This window comes from Phodopus roborovskii, unplaced genomic scaffold (genome assembly GCF_943737965.1).
Source record: "Phodopus roborovskii unplaced genomic scaffold, PHOROB, whole genome shotgun sequence".
In the NCBI taxonomy this organism is placed as follows: domain Eukaryota; kingdom Metazoa; phylum Chordata; class Mammalia; order Rodentia; family Cricetidae; genus Phodopus; species Phodopus roborovskii.
In genome coordinates this window covers 18633840-18652452 of record NW_026126571.1, presented here as the reverse complement: position 1 = coordinate 18652452, position 18613 = coordinate 18633840, and the positions used below count along the sequence as shown (strand labels likewise).

The 18613-nt window shown below is 43.0% G+C and overlaps 1 protein-coding gene across 2 annotated transcripts in view; it reads right to left on the bottom strand.

Annotated features, from left to right (window-relative positions):
• Pde1c (phosphodiesterase 1C) overlaps positions 1–18613 on the bottom strand; it is a 370394-nt gene that overhangs the window by 285858 nt on the left and 65923 nt on the right. For both annotated transcript variants that reach the window (XM_051202982.1, XM_051202984.1), the window contains exon 2: positions 5835–5885. In XM_051202982.1, the coding sequence (XP_051058939.1) occupies positions 5835–5885 (51 nt within the window). The remainder of the gene's footprint in view (positions 1–5834; positions 5886–18613) is intronic.

Below are 18613 nucleotides of genomic sequence, written 5' to 3'. Positions count from 1 at the left end.
GTTTTGAATTTCATTTTATCTATAAGGTATCTTTGTAGTTTTCTAAGTAGATATACTGGATATTGAATTATATCTGGGATAAACAATGTAATAATAAATACTATAAAATTGTCTTCTAGAGTGATTGTTTTGCCAATTCAAGAATAGAACCTTTATATCCACTTACATCCCTTTGTCTTCCCAATGTAAAATATGTTTAATAGTACACATACTAATTATGTTGTTTCCTTTATTCACACTTAGAACCATATCAAGTAATTTTGTTATTTGTCTTCAAATACCATAAGTAATTTAGAAAACCCAGATATGAAATTTTATTTATTTGTACTTGGTATTTGCTGCCCTTCCTTTCCTGGTCTTTCAAGGCTCTTCATTTTAAGTTTCCTTTTGTTTAGTAATTTCCTTAGCCCTCCTTCATCCTGATGCTTTCCTTCACCTTATAATGTGTGGACTGTTGCTTCATTCCTGGGGAACCCCCTGCTGGTTGCAGGTATCTTGGTTGGCAGTTCTTTCCTTTTAACACTTGAAAATATTGTATTTCTATGGCTTATGGTGAGGAATATGGCATAATTCAAAATGCTTTCCCTCCACAAGTCAGTTGTCTGTTTTTCTGGCCGCTTTCAAGATTCCTCTTGAATTTTTTTAGAAGATTGACTAAACGTTCCTTGGCATGGATTTTATTGGCCTTACTTTCTGACACAAGCAGAGAAAGATGTAAAGTGAATGTACACATCCAAGGTCCCCACTAGGCTGCCACTGTTCCAGTGATACCCAGGAAAGCTAAAGAGAGGTAAAATTTCTTGCCCCATCTACCGACACATTGATAAGTATGACACCATGATGGCAGGTCAATAATGTGATAGCTCTTCACCAGGACCCTAAGATGGCACCTGGCAGGAAGGCAGAGGGAACTAGAATGCAGTGGATGGCCATATCTCCCCCAGATGATCTAGTCTAAGGCCATCCTCTCAAGAGTGTTGCTCCAACTTAGTACAGCTTTGTGAGGCTGAGCACCCAAATGTTTCGGTCAAAAATTTTTGGCATGAGTTGGAGTGAGAGTAGTGTGTGCATGTGCCTGTGTGCCTCTCTCTCTCTCTCTCTCTCTCTCTCTGTGTGTGTGTGTGTGTGTGTGTGTGTGTGTGTGTGTGTGTGTGTGTGAAAGAGAGAGAGAGAGAGAGAGAGAGAGAGAGAGAGAGAGAGAGAGAGAGAATAGACTAGAATGGAGTGGTTATTTGCTTAAACATTTTCTATCTTACTAGACTTCCTCTTTCCCATTCCTCACAGCATGATGACAGTGCCCTAAGTACATCCCAGCTTGCAGCATGTGAAAGCCACATTGTCTTCTATGATATAACATAATAAGTCACATCATATTGTTTCTGCTACATTTACAGGATAAGATGCAGGCTTAGGTCTCAGTGTGAGGTTTATTGGTCTCATATTCTAAAAAGAACATGTGGGATGGGAAAGATGCAAACACTTTTGGAAAACAAAATCTGCCATGTTTTAAAGTCCGAATCAGGTTTCAAATGCAGTTCCCCATACTGCATAACCCAAATTCTTTCATTACCTGGGCATTAAAACATGATACCAGAAGCTATGGGAAAAATGTGAAATCAGTGGGTATAGAGCTGGATACACTGATATTAAATTCTTCCTTCATTGCTAGAACCTCATGGGTTCACTATGCAAGTAAAAATGAAGGAGTTTTCAAATTATTCAGATTTATCTTTTGCTGGAACTTAAAACATCATCCTAAATTTTACATACCAAAAGGGTAGAAAAAGATGAACTAGGGGTGGAATATTCAGATCGTGTCACAGTCAAATCCTCCTAATCTGAGTTTTTGTTGTTACTTAAGTTTCACATGCATATCTAGAGCAGATACTGTTGTTTCCTTTAGAGCAGATACTGCTCCTTTTGGGGAGCAGACACAGGTCTGCAGCAAGATAAAAAGCATGCTCTGTTCTGCATCCTAGATCTGTCCCTGTGTTTTCACTCAAGAACCATGGAGCTGCCCTGCCCCTCCCCCGTAGACATTCTAGAGCCACCACTGCATGAGTGAGAAACAGAGAAGCTCAGATCCTGAAGACTGTGGGGAGAGACCTAGAGCCCAACACAGGAGCTAAAGGATTAAGTGATACTTTGGATTATATATAAGAAATCAAAAAATCTCAAATCCAGCTTCTGCCCACCCCCCCATACCTAAGGTTCAGGTTTTTTTGGTTTGTTTGGGGGTTTTGTTTGTTTGTTTAGTTTTATTGGGGGAATAATCAATATATGAAAACACATTGATTTAAAGTGCACATTTTGACACTGGGTCATAAGCATATACCCATGACGCCATCACCACCATCAGCACGTCCATCCAAAGTGGCCTCTGGTTTCTTGTTTGTTCTGGGTTTGGGTGGTTTGTGGTTTGAAAATGTAGTACAAGCTATCCCCTAATATGCCTTAAGTGTGAATTGCCATGCTGTGAACAGCAGATCTCAAAGATTTGCTCATCTTTCATAACTGAACCTTTATACCCACCAAAAACAATGTCTTGCATCTACTCACCCTATCTCTCTGTAGTTGCTTTCCCTTCTCTGTTTCTATGAGTTTGGCATTTCAGCCACATCATACCTTGCATACTGCTGAAGCCATCTTCCCTGGGTCCTTTAAACCTCTTCCACGGCACATACTCTTCAGAATACCGACAGCCCAGCCACTAGCTGCAGCCCATAGCCCAGTTCTTCCTTCTCATTATCCTATTCTCATTATCCTGGTTCCAGAATCTACCCCTTCCCAACCCAAGCTCCCATTGTTTGTGATAGCCCTTCCTAATGGTGACAATCTAGAAAAAATTCTCTCCACCCAAGCATCATCTATCACAATCTGAGCATCACCAGTAAAAGATGATGCCTTGGCCTTTGTCTGAACCCTGCAGGCACCAGTGCTCATCCTAGTGCACACTGCCGCTCCTCCTACCCACTGCTGCTGGGATGAGGATTATTCATCCAGAGCAAAGACCCTCAGTGCCACCTCTAGCTTCATCAGCCAACTTCCCTAATTACCTGAGCTTTTCAAGATCTCCATCAGTGCCTATACTATTCCCTTCCGAATGAGATGTGCCAAATCTAAAGACATTATGAATTAGATTCAATAGGCCCTCTGGAAAGGCAACCAATGTTTCTTAACCACTAACCCATCTCTCCAGTCAGAAAAACACCATTTTCTTTCGATGATTGCTCATCTCAGGGAGAAATCATTCTCCCATCTTCTAGAAAAGCAATGAGAACTTTAGAATAAAACTGTAAGACTATGTAAACATTGAGACCACTGTGTCCTCTGCATGTGTCTTGAGTGCCCTGGACCTCCTTCACAGTATTAGTCCAAAGCAGTATGCAGTGTCTTGGGGCTCCTGGGAGGCAGAAGTGCATCACAGTCTGAGCCTGTTCTGCCACACTGTGGCTGGGTCTGAACATTGCACATAGCCATTTGTTTCCCTGATGTGGAGAATAGCTTTTCGTTTTTAAGATTAGAAATCACTTTCTCTACATGTCAATCCTCCTGACCCCTCCATACACAGGACAGAAGGGCCAGGATGATGGTGTTAGGGCTCTAGTATTAGGATGGCTACCCTCACGGCAGATGCCATTTTCAAACGATGACCTCAGCACTACTGTCTGCCCACAGTTATTAGGGAGATGCTCTGATTGAAGCCAGGCTGATCAAAAGTCAAAGCCGAAGTTTGAAATGAAAGGAAAATAGGAGACAAAGTCTCCCAGGACCTTTTTCCCATGCTTCCTTCCCTCGGATGGGTTCAGGCAGGTCTCACAGCAAAGACTCCTATTTGCCATGCATTGGATAGCATATCCTAGCTGGGCTTTCCACCTATCACTGTCTTGTTTAAAAAAAAAAAAAAAATAGGAAGAAGCACAGCCTTTTATCTTTCCATCTCCAAGGTATCACCTGGGTTCTCACCCCCTTCCTATGCTGAATGTTTCATCCCACCATTCTTCCAGCATGGCATATAAAGAGTGACAACTCAACAATGGCACAATGTGAATATTCTTCTCTTCCTAAATACCACCTGAATTCTCCTCTCTCTAGTACTTGCTATAAAAAGAGACAACACCTAGCATGCCCTCTAGCTTTCACCCAGGATATTGCACTCTGTCAAGACACTTTCCTGTTAGCCCCACATCAAAGGATAGCTGCAAACCATTTTTCCTGTGTAGCCCCTCCCCCAGCCTCCACCCCAGTGTCCTTATTCATCACTGGTGAACAAGCTGCTCTGTGACATGTCATCCTTTCAAATCAATCCCATAGCTGAGAAATCGCAGAAGTTACCTTCAAGAGAAATTGCCATTTCCATCCATAAAAGGGTCTTACTGCTTGCTCCAAGCCTCCTGGATTCATGGTTCAAGGACCCTTTCCTTTCCCACACCTGTGATGTGTCAAGAGTTCCCATCGAGATAAATCCTACATGTCATGTAACATGATCAAGTTACCACCAGATTATTCACCCCCTGACTGTTGCTCAGAGATGAAAAATAAGTATACTTATTTTGGAAATAATGATTTCAGGTAGGTGGACAGTGAAAAATAGGGCCCATGCGGAGTATTCATTGCGGTGTCTACAATGCAAGCACTTAGTGCGCTGTCATTAGCATACATCATTACAGTTCTATAAAAAAACATCTCTGGGAAATCAACCCTAAAATTTGAAACTTTCTGAAAAGAGTGAGAAGGCAGCCGTTAGAAGAATCCCTATTAATAGAAAAACCACACTTTAACTTGATGTGTTGAGATCACTCTGGCCCTGTCACACTCAGGTCTCGTCAACCCCACCTGGCATAAAGCAATGATGGGATGTGATGGCAACAATTTTGTAAAAGGGATTATAATTCCATCTTTCAGACTGGAAACCCAGGGCCCAGAAAAACATAAATAAAATTAAGGAAAATCAAGTGAGGCAAAAATAGTGTTGGTGTAAGGGGAACCTCCTCCTGCTTTTATTTAGGAGCTAACCACTCCTCAACTCGAAGGTTTGCATAGCATCTCTGTCTAGTCCTTCTCTGGCTCCAGCATCCCCACTGCGTTCATTGGAATGCATTCATTCCAGAGCATCTACAAACTTACTATTTAATTTACTGATCACATGGGCGCAGAAGCCTTTGAGAAGCTTTAATGGCTACTTTCTTATCAAGATCAGGACCTGGACAAATTAGGTGGGAAACAACAGCCTGGCTGCAGCCTTGGGGATATTTCTGAGCCCAAGGGAAAGCCATTCAGTCCATCTGAACCACAGTGTCTCCATGACAGTGGTATAAGTGCACCAATCCACCATGAATTGCAATGACACTTCACACATGGATAGGCCTAGTAGCTACAAGCTTCCTCCCTTCAGGACCACTGAACCCTCTCCACCCTGCAGTGTACTCTGAAGATATGCCTTATATAGCGCCTCTCAAAGTGTACTGTGAACAAGAAACAAGTAGGCACTTATTAAAACACAGGCTCTTGGTAAGGAAGTCAGGAGTGGAAGCCAAAGGGCTCTACATTTCTCCAAAGCAAGTGTGAGACTGATTCTGCTGCTCTGGAAACTAAGCTTCAAAAAACAAAGCCCTCAGGCACAGCTTGGAGACCGTGGTTCCAAGGACCAGAAAGCCCAGGTTCAGAAGTAGCCTGTGTGCGATGCGGCTGTCATATTAACAGGAAGGAGGCATTTTCTACATCACTGTGTAAGCAACACCTAACAGAATTGTCGAGGAGAAATTCACAAGCAAAGGCCTATTGTGACCATGTTCTCAGGGAGCCCAAGGAAGAGTGAAGCATGATGTACTCACGGGAAAATCGGGCAAGTGGACGGGCATTCTTATCTCCTGCTTCATTTGCAACTGTGGGGGGGAAAAACAGAGGACCCAGTTAACAAGGCACATTAAAGGGGACCATACACATCATCCCTACAAAAGAAAAAAAAACAGGCTATTGGAAATGCTATTCATTTGCTACCTTCTATAACCTGAAGGTAATGTCGTGTTACTGAAGACACCACCTTCTCATGTCATCAAATGTGGAGAAATATAGCTGGTGCCCAACTAGATAGATGCTATTCCCTACTGACTAGCACACTACTGGTACTTTGCACACTACTGGAAAAGTAATCATTAATATTACCCAGCTATAAACCCTGCAACTTACAACAGAAACCTGCCTGCAAGACATACTGATACAATAGAGGTACAAATGTGTAGGAATAACCAACAGCTTTTTTATTGGATTTAAGATATAATCCATACCTGACACTAGTAATGAAGCCAAGAACTGGAGACTAGATCAGTCATAGGACCTTGGGGAAAATCTAGTACTATTATTCTACTAAATGAACACAGCGATCAAATGACTCTTTTTTGCATTTTTATTAAATTATTTTTTACATTCCAATCCCAGTTTCCTTTCCCCCTTTTCCTCCCATCCCCTCCACTCCCCTCTCCTCCTATTTGCTTCTCAGAGTGGGTAATGTCTCCCATAGGAAGTCTACTAAATCTGTCCCACCATCTAAATGAGGCAGGGCCAAGGCAGCTCTCCACCCTTGCACCCCTGTGTCTTGGCTGGGCTAGGTATCTCTCCATATAGAATAGGCTCCACTAAGTTAGTTTGTGCATTAGTGTTAGGTCTTGGACACACTGCCAGTGGCCTCATATATTGTCCCAGTCACACCATTGCCACCTACATTAAGGGAGTCTAGTTTGATTTTATGCAGGTTCACCATTCGTCAGACCTCAGTCAGTGATCTCCCACTAGCTCAGGTCAGCTGATTCTGTGGGTTTCCCTGTCATGGTCTTGACGCCTTTGTTCCTATTTTTGCTCCTCTCTCACTTCAATTTTAGTCCAGGTTAGTTGTGGATTTCTGCATCTATTTCCATCTGTTTCTGGAAGAGGGTTCAAGCTTCTCTGAATAAAATGACTCTTATTGGCATATGGTATAGCCATAGATAGGGTACCACTCAACCCTCATCAAAGAAGCTTCTTCTTGCAATAGATGGCTATTAACAAAGAGATCTACAACTGGACAATGTGCAGATGGTGAGAGACCTTGGAGCACTCATCCCTAAATGGGATGCCTTCATCAAACCCCTCCTTCAAGGGATCCATATGGAAGAGGAGACAAAAAGATTCTAAGAGCCAGCGGTGATGGGTCATGTCAATGAAACACCATCTTCTGTCACAGCACACCTGACACACATAGGAACTCATGGAGACTATGACAGCATGCATAAAGTCATCACAAACAAAATCCAAGCAAGACAAGTGAAAGTAGACACAGAATCCCGCCCCTAAGCAAGCAGCTGTCTGTAAACAGTGGCTGTCAGGAGAGGAAGAATCGGTCTTCTAAGATGAAGTACACAGAGCGTAAAAACCACACTCCAGGGCAGACTTCATGTTCAGGAGTCACTAGCTGAAATAAGACAGATTCCAGGTTTTTGTGTGTATTTTTTGTTTGTTTGTTTGGTTGATTTGGTTTGACTTTTTTTTTTCTTTTTGTCCTTTTGGATTTTTCTTTGTGTGAGAGAAAGAGAGCATGGCATTGGATGGTGCAGAGTTGGAAAGAACTTGGTGGGGGGGGTAGCAGGGAAGAGTATAATCAAAATATACTATATGAAAAAAAAATGTTTTGGTTTTTCAAGACATGGTTTCTCTGTGTAGCCCTAGCTGTCCTAGAACTCTCTTTGTAAACCAGGCTGGCCTCAAACTCACAGAGATCTGCCTGCCTCTGCCTCCCAAATGCTGGGGTTAAAGGCGTGCACCATCACACCCAACTAAATGTTTTAAATGTAATTTTTAAAAAGAACAAGGCAATGTGCTACGTGTGTTACCATCTAGACACTAAGGGTCAGCTAGATTTGACTCTTAAGCAGGAAAAGGCAGCCTCCCTTTTCTGGATTTCTAAGGCAGCATCAACACCTGAGTGAGGCTGATGCCTCAGTCTCCTTCGTTAGAGTATCTGAATAAAGATGGCAAGAACTAAAACCTTAACCTAGCATGTCTAGAGAGGTTAAACAGATTACATCTAACAGGTCTATTGGTAACTGGCCATCCATGTGCCCAAAGCTTCCTGTAAAGGGTTTTCCTACAACACACAAGTCCACATCAAACTGCTAAATAAGGAATGTTCTTAGAGCCAAGGTCAGAAGATAATGGCTAAGATGGGCTCTGTTGGAACTGACCTTAAACTCAGATGCTAAAAACATGAGAATTCATGAAGAGAGGCATGGGGAAGCTGTTGAAAAAATTCCCAGGGAAGAAAGCTCCAAGGGTATTTCCCTCTGCCACCTCCTCTCCACAGTTTATAACTGAGTACACAGAATCACATGCACTAACTCTACAATTTATGTCCCTGTCACTTCCGACAAAACTAAACTGCATGTTGCCCTGTAGCAGTATAAGTTTCACTTGATTTTCATTTTGTTAATTTTAATTTTGTATATGGGTGGGCATGCATGTGTTAGAGTGTGTGTAAGTATATACATACTTGAGCATGTGTGTGAATGCCACAGCACATGTATGGAGCTCAGAGGAAACCTCAGGTATCATTCCTCACCTTCTACCTCGTTTCAGACAAGGTCTCTGTTTTTTCCCACTGTGTATTCAAAGATAGCTGGCCCAGGAACTCCAGGGATTCTCCCATCTCTATTGTCCATCTCTTTGCAGAAGCATTGGGATTATGGAGGTTCCTACTGGGCATCTAGCTTTTATGTGGGTTCTGAGGATTCCATCTCAGGTCCTCACACTTGCTTGCACTTCAAGTACTTTTATACAGTGAGCCATCTTCCAGCCATTGCTAAATTTAAATATTTTTATTTCCATTAAGATTGATGTGTTGTTTTTATATCCATGAAAGACAGACATAAATATCTGTGATCTGTTTGAATGACACCCAATCCAATCAACAATTTTTAAATCAGTTTAGAATTAGAAACAAAACAAAACATGCCAGTGTCAGGCAGAAGAGATTGCTAGTGTAATCATTGCTGCATATGAAGTTGACAAAACAGGACATGAGAATATCAGCTTCCTGATAGTCTCAGGAATATCATTTTACAGAATCATTTTGCAAATGGTGAGAGGATTCTTTCTGAGACTCTGATAGGGGTAAAGAATTAAAAGTTCATGTCATTTGCACATCATAGTGTCTTTGTTTCTGGCTTTGGTGTCATCCCATGGTATTTCCAGCTTTGTTACGTTATACATAATGACCAGCAGGGGGAAGTGTTACTGCACACATATCACAGCATCTCAAAAATAGAAACTGAATCTCTACCTCCATGTCAAGGACACTAGCTTTAATGAATCAAGAGTCTCATCTCAGACAAGAGCCCAGAGGCTCTACTGGCATTCTTACTTCTGTTTGCCTTCTACAGCCTCTGGTAAAATCACTATCGAACATAAATCTTTAGCACTCACGTTCCTTCCTCCAGGCAAAGCGGCCCTGACACAGGGCAGAACAGTCCCTAACCTCTGGAGAATGCCTCAGCCACACTCAGACCCATACAAGAACCTGATTGGAGCTAGACATGCACATCCAGCCCTTGAATTCAAATTGTTTCCTCTTTAGACCTGTCTACCTCTGAAAAATAGAACAAAGTTTTTCCACCAAAGCAAACAAACACCTTTACTGCAAGAACTGATGGGCTGCCTTTAAAGCAGGATTACAAAGACTGCTGTAATGGCTGTGAACATGAGGACCACCTAGTGCTAGCCTTGGGAAGGCACATTCTCCCAGGGTTGCTATTTCAGACCAAGTCTTGGGACTCCCTTCCCAGCTACCCTAACCAAGGATGGGAATTGCTGACCCAGATCCAAGTCATACTAGGAGAGGCAGGCATCAAAATCTAGGCCAGTAAGGTACCAGGAGAGTTGCATCTACCCAGAAGTAATGTGATAGCCTGGAATGATCCTCCTCCATGAGGCACAGACACTGTGTTTCCCTGCTTAATGGTTTTCAGTGATAGCCTACAATAGATGATCCAACTCATTTGGCCTGGAATCAAAGCCCTGACCCTAACTTAACCTTCCACTACAAGTTATTTAACTGTCTGTCACTAGAACAACTGTCTGGGGTGACTCATTTACAAACAGTAAAGATCTGTTGTGTTCATTCTTGAGCTTCTAACCCACAATCCAGGGACCCACTGTAGGCCTCAAGTGCCAGTGGTATTAGTAGGAAGTCTTGGTAAAGCACAGGAAGCAAGAGAAATTTTGGAAGGGGCTGGGATCCTACAGTCCCTTCAAGATCATGCCTCCAAAGCCTAAAGGCTGGCCAACAATGTCCACCTCTAAAGGTCACACTCTTCCCAGTAGTCCCAATCTGAGCACAAAGCCTTAGGCACATAGGCCTAAGTACATTTCCAAACTGACAATCACGGTTCCCACTGCATCTTTCAGTGTAACATCCTTCACACGCTCTTTTGGAAACACCCCTCCTTAGTCTTCACCAGACCAATTCCTACTTATCCTTCAGCTCGATGTGTAGATTTGAATTTCACTATATATCCAATAAATCCTGCCTATGTTTCACTCCATTTCCCTTCCAATCCTGAGCACTGCCTGGGAAATGGGCCACAGAACTTGATTCTTAAAGGAATGCAACAACCTTGACACACACACCATTTGGGAAGGTGGCTATGTCTCTTCATCTATGTTTATACAAGTATATGAAACCAGTTTGACAGTCACACTGATCCCAGATCCACTGAAGCATAGCCTCATCAAAGACAGAAGGCAATGGTATCTCAGAAGCAGTGTTCTAAAATTGCATTCACCTTCATCCCTGCTGTGTTTGATAGATGCTTTCCCTAAAATAAATTAATCAAAAAATTGCCTATAAACAAATTTCTAAGTAAGGACTTTCCATAGAGACCAAGGTTAGTGAGATGGTGGGAAAATTAACTCAGAACATCCCAACCCCAAACACTGAAAGGGACTTTGATGTTTCAGCCAAACCACAAACAATCCAGGCCATTAGGAAGGAGAGTGGAGTACCAGGAACGCTTCGGAAGACCTGACAGTTGTAGTGGGAAACCAGGCAGGTGCACACTGCTTTGTAACCAAAACTAGAACCCAAAACACTGCCTCCTATGTTTTGGAAGCCCTGACACCTGGGTAAGTGTAAAGGCAGCTGAGATGCCAGCCACAGAGGCAAATACACAGTGACCAGCAGCCCAAGGAAATGCTTGGCTTCCTGTAGGAGCATTTGCCCAGGCCTGCTGTTTGCCTCAAGCTCTGGGGCAGGACTGGGGAGCCACTGTAGGTGAGCCCCTTTGAGAAGCATCATAGGTGAACTGCCAGACATGGTGGACCTCTATGAGAAGAGAGATTGGAATGAGTGTCCAGGTGCCCTCCCTAAGTACTAGATAATAGAAAGCTCAGAACCGTTCACAAGGGCTTGACTTCACCTCCCCTTCATCTTGCAAAGACCCAAACAGCATCAGAAAAGCAGGATGGCTTGCTGGAAGAAAGACTTCTTCAAAATCACTGATAACTACATGGCTTAGATTAGATGGTACTTTCTAAGTACAGACTTCCATCACAGGCCCCCTTTCCCTGCCCCTCCCACCTTTCTAGCTGTTATCCCCTCCTGTAACACCCATTGCCTACATGTAAGGCTTATTATTGTGTTTCTCCTTCCATTTCAACTCAAGGTTTCCATAAGCATAGATTCTTTAATGAATAGGGGGAAAGGCTGTTCTACTCAGTGCCTAAAGCCTGTGAACAATATTTATTTAATGATCAGTGGTCAGGTTCCCACAGTGCACCATACAAGTGTGTCTAAAGCCAAGAATATCTGGGAAAACACAGGAAGACAGGAAAATACAAAGACATCAATATCTTTGAATACCCATATGTGTTCCAAAGAGCCATTCAAAAATATTTATCAAGCCTTGAAGGAATGACAAACTCCAGATAAATGTGTACACCCCTGCTCATGGTCCCTGCCTTCACATTAAATAGGATTACCATTCCTCAGAAAGGGTGGGTAGTTTTTCAAAGACCATGCAGGTGTGCAGCCCAACCTCCAACCAAATTTTTGTAGCCAAATTCCATGTCTTTCCCCATAGCTTATTTTCCTTCAAAAAGGAAATATTGGACCTTAATCTTGAAGCACAGGTCTATAAGTCTAGCAACTCAGGTGGCCAAGTCAAGAGGATCACAAGTTCAAGGCCAGCCAGGACTACAAAGTAAGCTCAAGGCCAGACCAGATAACTTAATGACAAGTTTTTAATTAGGGAGACAAGGTCTGGAGAATAGAGCTCAGTGGTGGAGCACTTGCTTAACATGGGCTAAATCCTCCTAGGTTCACACTAACCCTAACAACACAAAGGAGGGGGAGATAAATAAAAATCCTTGGGAAAGCTGATCTTAGAGAAGAGCCAGCTGCAGTCTCACCCTCTAGTCTATCGTCCCCAGTGAAAGGCAAGAAGAGTGGGGAAGGTCACCTGCCTGGCACCTGATTTCTGCATTACACCCAGGAGATTATTCGTTGCAACAGCACCTTCACTAATATGAACAGGGTGATCAGGACTCATACCAACAGAACCAAGGAAAGCCTCCTACAAAGGAGAAGCATTGGTGTGGTGTTCTTTCAACAGCCCCTGTTCCCAGCTGTCTCCAGAGCAGTAAAATACACCTTCCACAGTAGGAAACAGCAACAGGGCAAGGAGAGAGATTCAGACCCGTCTCTGCATGAATCAGTAGAGCTCAAGCCAAGTCCATTCCTCCCCATAGGTGAAGAAAGTGGCGTGGCAAGAGATCACGTGGATCACCCAAAACCAGACCAAGAAATGCTGAGAACCAGATCTAACACCCATGTCTCCTGCTCCAGTTCCTCCCTAGTGTTCTTGGAGAAAAAAATGTGCCCATCCCTCTTAGACCCACCACCATCATTTTTCAGATGTAAAGGGCAAGTTGGGCTCCTTCTGCCCCACTTGGTTTAAATAATATTGATGTTTGACAAACAGAGGGTCTGTTTCCACAGATGAATGACAAGAGAATCTAGTGCTGGGTTAAGATTTCTGATACAGAGGCAGAGCTCAGTGAGGCATGTCTGTGACATTCACCAAAGCCTGCCATTGCTAGGAAGTAGAAGGTGACCCAGGAAGGCAAGTTGGGTAGGTAGGAAAAATCCCTGCCAGGTTAGACTGAACATAGAAGGATATGACCCTAAGTGGATATTAAACAAAGATTTACTTTCATAAAGTATATTTTCATGGTTGTTTAAAGTAAGAAATGCTATGTAATATAAACTATAGGCTAATTTACATAGTTTGTTACCTCATTATTTTTCTCTACAAAGCCTTCTATAATTGTTGCCATTATTTCCCTGCTTTTCAGAGGTAGAAAGTGAGTCTTTGAGACAAATATTACCTAAGATGAAATAACTAGGCTTTCAGACCAATATTACTTAAGATGAAATAAATAACTAGTAATACATGTCTAAAGAACGTATTAAATATCTATCATCTTATGCAAGAGCCATGATCCATGATGTCCTTCAATGTTCAACCTCTAATGATCAATGGGTCTCATTGACAGACAATCCAGGTTGACAGGTACCCCATCCACTGTTCCTCAAGCTGGAAGCATGGCAGAGGAGGGTCCTGTGTTTGCCTGTTTCCTGCAGAAGCATAGTTTAGGCATCCTACTGCAGTCTCTACCTAGAAACATAAAAGGCATCACTACTCTCCATGTGTGCCTCCCAACTGCTGCGTTTGGAAGCTCTGGCCATTGCCTCATTGTATCCTCCAGGCCAATTTGGTAGTCAAGGCAACTCTGAATCAACCTCTTATATGGAAGAAAAGTAATCTGTAGTAATGACTCATCAGGACTTGTTATTTGAGAGTAGCTGAGATGGTGCACCTTCCAGAACATTCAGAAGATAAGATGGCTTTCTTACTTGGATGGTTTTCCTACTTGGATGGTTTTCCTATTTGAATGGTTTTCCTACTTGAATGGCTTTTCTACTTGCTCAGCCTGGCTTGAAATGAAGCACGGACAGAAAAAGAAGAAATCAACGAAGCCCTTGCCAACCTGAGAAGACAACTTGCAAAGATACTTTCGTCACTTGCTTGAGGGAAGCTGAGTCATATAGAAAGAACTGTGTGAACTCTTTCTTTCTTCCCTAGTTCTGATTTCAGGTTTGCTTGCTTCTCTACATCCATGTTCCACAAATCACATTTTTGTTTTGCTCTACGTGTCAGTCCCTTATAGAACAGAGTAACATGTTAATGAAAAGTAAAACTGACTTAATTTGACCACTTTGCACCCTTCCCTGGCTACTCTGGCTACGTTATTTATAGACATGCATGGCTCTGGTACTCATACCCAACAGTCAGTTACCCTCTGTTTTCATCTTCCTAAATCCTCTCCACCTGAATTGTGCTAGATGTGAGTGTGACCACAACCTTGAATGCATCTGAGACCTGGCACCAAGTTTCCTGCACTATTGTGCAAGTCACTGCTGCATGAAATGTTCAGTATTTCTGGGTAAAACTCCTGACCACACTACCAGAACCTGACCTCAGGGAACGCAGGCTCACCAGCAAAATATATTTTAATAGTATTATTAGTAATGTTATCCAAACTAATGTTATCCAAGTGCTAAGGGTCCGTGTAGCCTGCAATGAGTAGTGGTAAGAGGTTTCCAAGAAGACAGGGATGTATGAGATGGGAAATGAAGATGGGGATGTCCTGGGAGACAAGAGGGGTGTGATACATTCTAGCAGAGAAAGTGGGGGGGTGCACCAACAATACTGTAATTCATTCCTTTCACTGGCCAGAAGAGCTTTTCACTGAAAGAAGGGAAAAAGCAAAGTTACCCCATGCTAGTATTCACTTGCTGAAAACTCAACCCCAGCCTACCACTGCTGGGTGGTAGGGTGTAGTATGAGGTGACAGGTTGTAGGGCCAGAACTCTGGAGATTGATGTGACTACCTAAGAATTGTTATAAATTACTTGTATTTGCCTGCCCTTCATTCGTCTCAGAAGGTTTTCATCAGATGCTGGGCTCTTCAACTTCTAGCCCTTGGAATCAGGACCCAAATAAATGTTTTCTTCTTTGTAAATTATTTAAGTCCATGGTATTTTGTGATAGCAGTGGAAAATGGACTGATATGAAGAAGAGTACAAAAATTTCTCTTACCACTACTTCATTTATCTCCCTGCATGCCTGTTGTGTATGCTTGTGAGAGTCTGAATTCATTTGCAAGGAACCATATCTGAGCATGCTTAAGTTCAAGTGCTGATGCATCAATCCAGCCAGCCATCACTTTATCCAACATAGATACAGGTTCCTATGGTGATGGCCACAGGAGCATCATCTGACTCTGTCTGATGCCCTAGCAGCCACCATAGATATGTGAATGCAAAGATTCTACACACCTTAGGAGTCAGCTCCTTGCAAAACCATTAGTTACTGAGAGCTAGTGCATGTGTGTGAGCACAGACACACACACACACACACAGACACACGCACACACAGGCTCACACACACACACAGGCTCACACACACACATACACATCCCAGACATCAGCTCAGGCATGCGCTGCCAGCACTGTTATGTCCAGAAGCATAAATCACCACATCATTAACAACTGGCATGAGCTGAACAGATCAGACTACATCGAACAAATGAAGCTAGGCACAGAACATCATGCCCTTGGGCAAGAACTCAGATGCCCACTAGACAGAGCCTCCCTTGGCAGAGCCATATCTTTTCATACTCTCCCTCCAGTCTAACACAGGCTTGGCACACATGGGTCACTAAGTAAAGGGCTGCTGAACAGAAAGAGGCCAGGCCTGGGCATAATGTTCCAAAGCCAGGATGGAGATGGTCCATGCTTCTGGGACTTTCCTTCCCTGTCCACAAGTCAAAGCTCTCCTAGCTGACAGTTTAAGGTTTACTCTCTCCTTGGCACTTTATCTTCTGGCCAGATGAAGATTGGGGACTGTCTGAGTGTCACAAACTAGAAACAGGTTTGTGATTTGGCAGGCAGGGCATTTAAAAATAAAGGATGCAAATCTGCTTGGGAAGACTTCCCCAGGTTGACATGAATCCCCATTGTTTACACCGGCTCTATTCCAGCTCCCTACTAAAGATTCCAGGAAAGGGCATTAGGGCTCTTATAACAAGTAGGCCACTTTACCCACACACCTGCTGTCCCCCAGGTTTTCATCTCAGTAAACAGCTCCATCTTCTCCCATTCCTGTCCAACAGAGCTGGCTGGATGCAGTAGGATGCTATTCTTATTTCCTTCCTTTCATTCACACCTATACTCTGCCATAAATTCTACTGGCTTCACATGTCAAATGGACCGTATATCCCAGTCCTTCTTATGGCCCAAGTCCAAGAGTGCCAGTCCAGAGGTTACATGGAGCCTGTCTTCCTGGTGTAGGCCTGCAACACTTTGCACTAGGTGGGTGCTGCCTCTGGACCACTTCCTGCTCAGTGGCACTCACTCTCCATTCATCCATTACTTGTCTAGGCCCTAGCCATACTGTTCCAGCCTTTCATCTCCCACATTCACCTAATACAGCCCCAATTATTTCCCACACCACTGGTGTTAAGTATTGCAGGAACAATAGCCTCTTGTACCATCCCCTCCCTATATCAGGCATCAGTCTAAGCATGCACTAAGTTTGACACTCTTACCAACAACCCTGAGAGCATGGCTATTAACATTGATACTCTCCAGACGAGGCACCTGAGGGACAGAGAGACTAGATGACCTGCTTAGAGCCACACAGCTGGAAAGTAGCTGAGCTGGCTTGCAATGGAGACAGTCTATGCCAGAGTCTGATCCCTTGCCGCTTCCATGCTGTCTTTTACAATTCTTGTCTTGAACAGAAGCCTCCTTCTCACTTTCAAGGACTCAAGCAGCCTCTAAAGGGACTTTCTGACAACTCTGTCCCAGCTACCACTAGAATCTAGAATTAGCCTCTTTGCTTATTTGCATACACATATTTTTTTTCTATTCCAACATGCAACCTGAGGATGTATGCTCCCTGGAGACAGCTTCCTGTAGTCTTGTTCTCTATGTCCCAAGAATTAAGAGCAGTGCCTGGTACAAAGACCTATCCAATAACTATTAAGCCACCTACTGCATAAGCTGTGTAACTGCCTGGCTGCCTGAGTTTGTAGTCCTCTATGATGAAATATTTTCTTCAAATCTTGCTAAATGCTAAATGTTAATGAACTAAATATTGTTAACAACAGTTCTTATTTGAGAATTGTTTTGTTATATATTTTACTATATTAAAGTTAAAACCCCTCTTTTTATTTTAGACAGAAAAGAGGAGATGATGGGAGATGTCATTTTGTAAATATGTTTCTCTTATTGGTTAATGAATAAAGCCCTATTGGCCAATAGGAAAGCAAGATAGGCAGGACTAGGAGACAAGGACAATTCAGGGAGAGGTAGTAGAGGAGATTCAAGATGTAGGGACTTCAGAGGAAGAAGTCTGGATTCTCTCTCCAGCAAGATAAGACCACATGAAAATATTTAGATTAATAGAAGTGAGTTAATATTTAAGGCAGAGCTAGCCAATAAGAAACGGTAGTAACAGGCTAACAGCTTTATATCTAATACAGTGACTCTGTGTGTTATTTGGGGCTAATGCAGCTGTGGGACCAGGCTGGCGGGAAAACTGCACGTAACGTGCCTGCACATGCATCAGAGTCCAAATGTGGTTGTACCAGAAGAGAGAATCCCTCTGCCATTGTGCCCCTATCCTCTGAAGCCATTTTCCATCACAGTAGTGGAAAGACTGTGGAGGTCCTAGAGTCCTGATTAATCTACTGCACTGCTAGACCTGTGTGGGTCTCTTCCTTTGCATATAAAATTAAATAATAATACTTCACCATCAGGGAGGTACAGCACAGATGGAGAAAAACATGGGAACTCTTAGCATCAATACAGCATTCAATTTGATGAGACATTCAGGAAAAAAATGAGTGTTGCATGTGTTTCATGAAAGTAGGAACCCTTTCATAGTATTCTTGTTCTTCACCATGGCAGACATGTATGACAAAACACCCCAGCCACCATGCACTATAGTGGGTACATCATACTCTAGATTCTAGTTCCAGGTGCTTCCAGGACCCAGGAAGTCTAGCCCTGTTATTTTTGTCCTATTATTAACACAGGGAAAACGGAAGGGGGACTGGCTAATTTTTATATCAATTTGACATGGGCTAGTGTCATTTTGGAAGAGGAAAAGCCAGCTGAGAAAATGTGCACCAGATTGGCTTGTGTGCATGCCAGTGGTACATTTTTTTTTGATTGACAATTAATTTAGATAGGCCCATCCCACAGAGGGTGACACCACATCTGGGCCAGTGGTCCTGGCCAGTATAGGAGAGCAAGCTGAGCAAATAAATCATGAGGAACAAGCCAGTAAGCCGCACTCCTCCATGGCCTCTGTATCTTCTCCTCCAGGTTACTGCCCTGCTTCCTACCATAACTTCCCTTGTAATATACTGTGATATAGAATTGTAAACTAAAATAAACCCTTTCCTCCCCTGGCTACTTTTGGTTGTGATATTCTATTACAGTCTAACTAAGCTG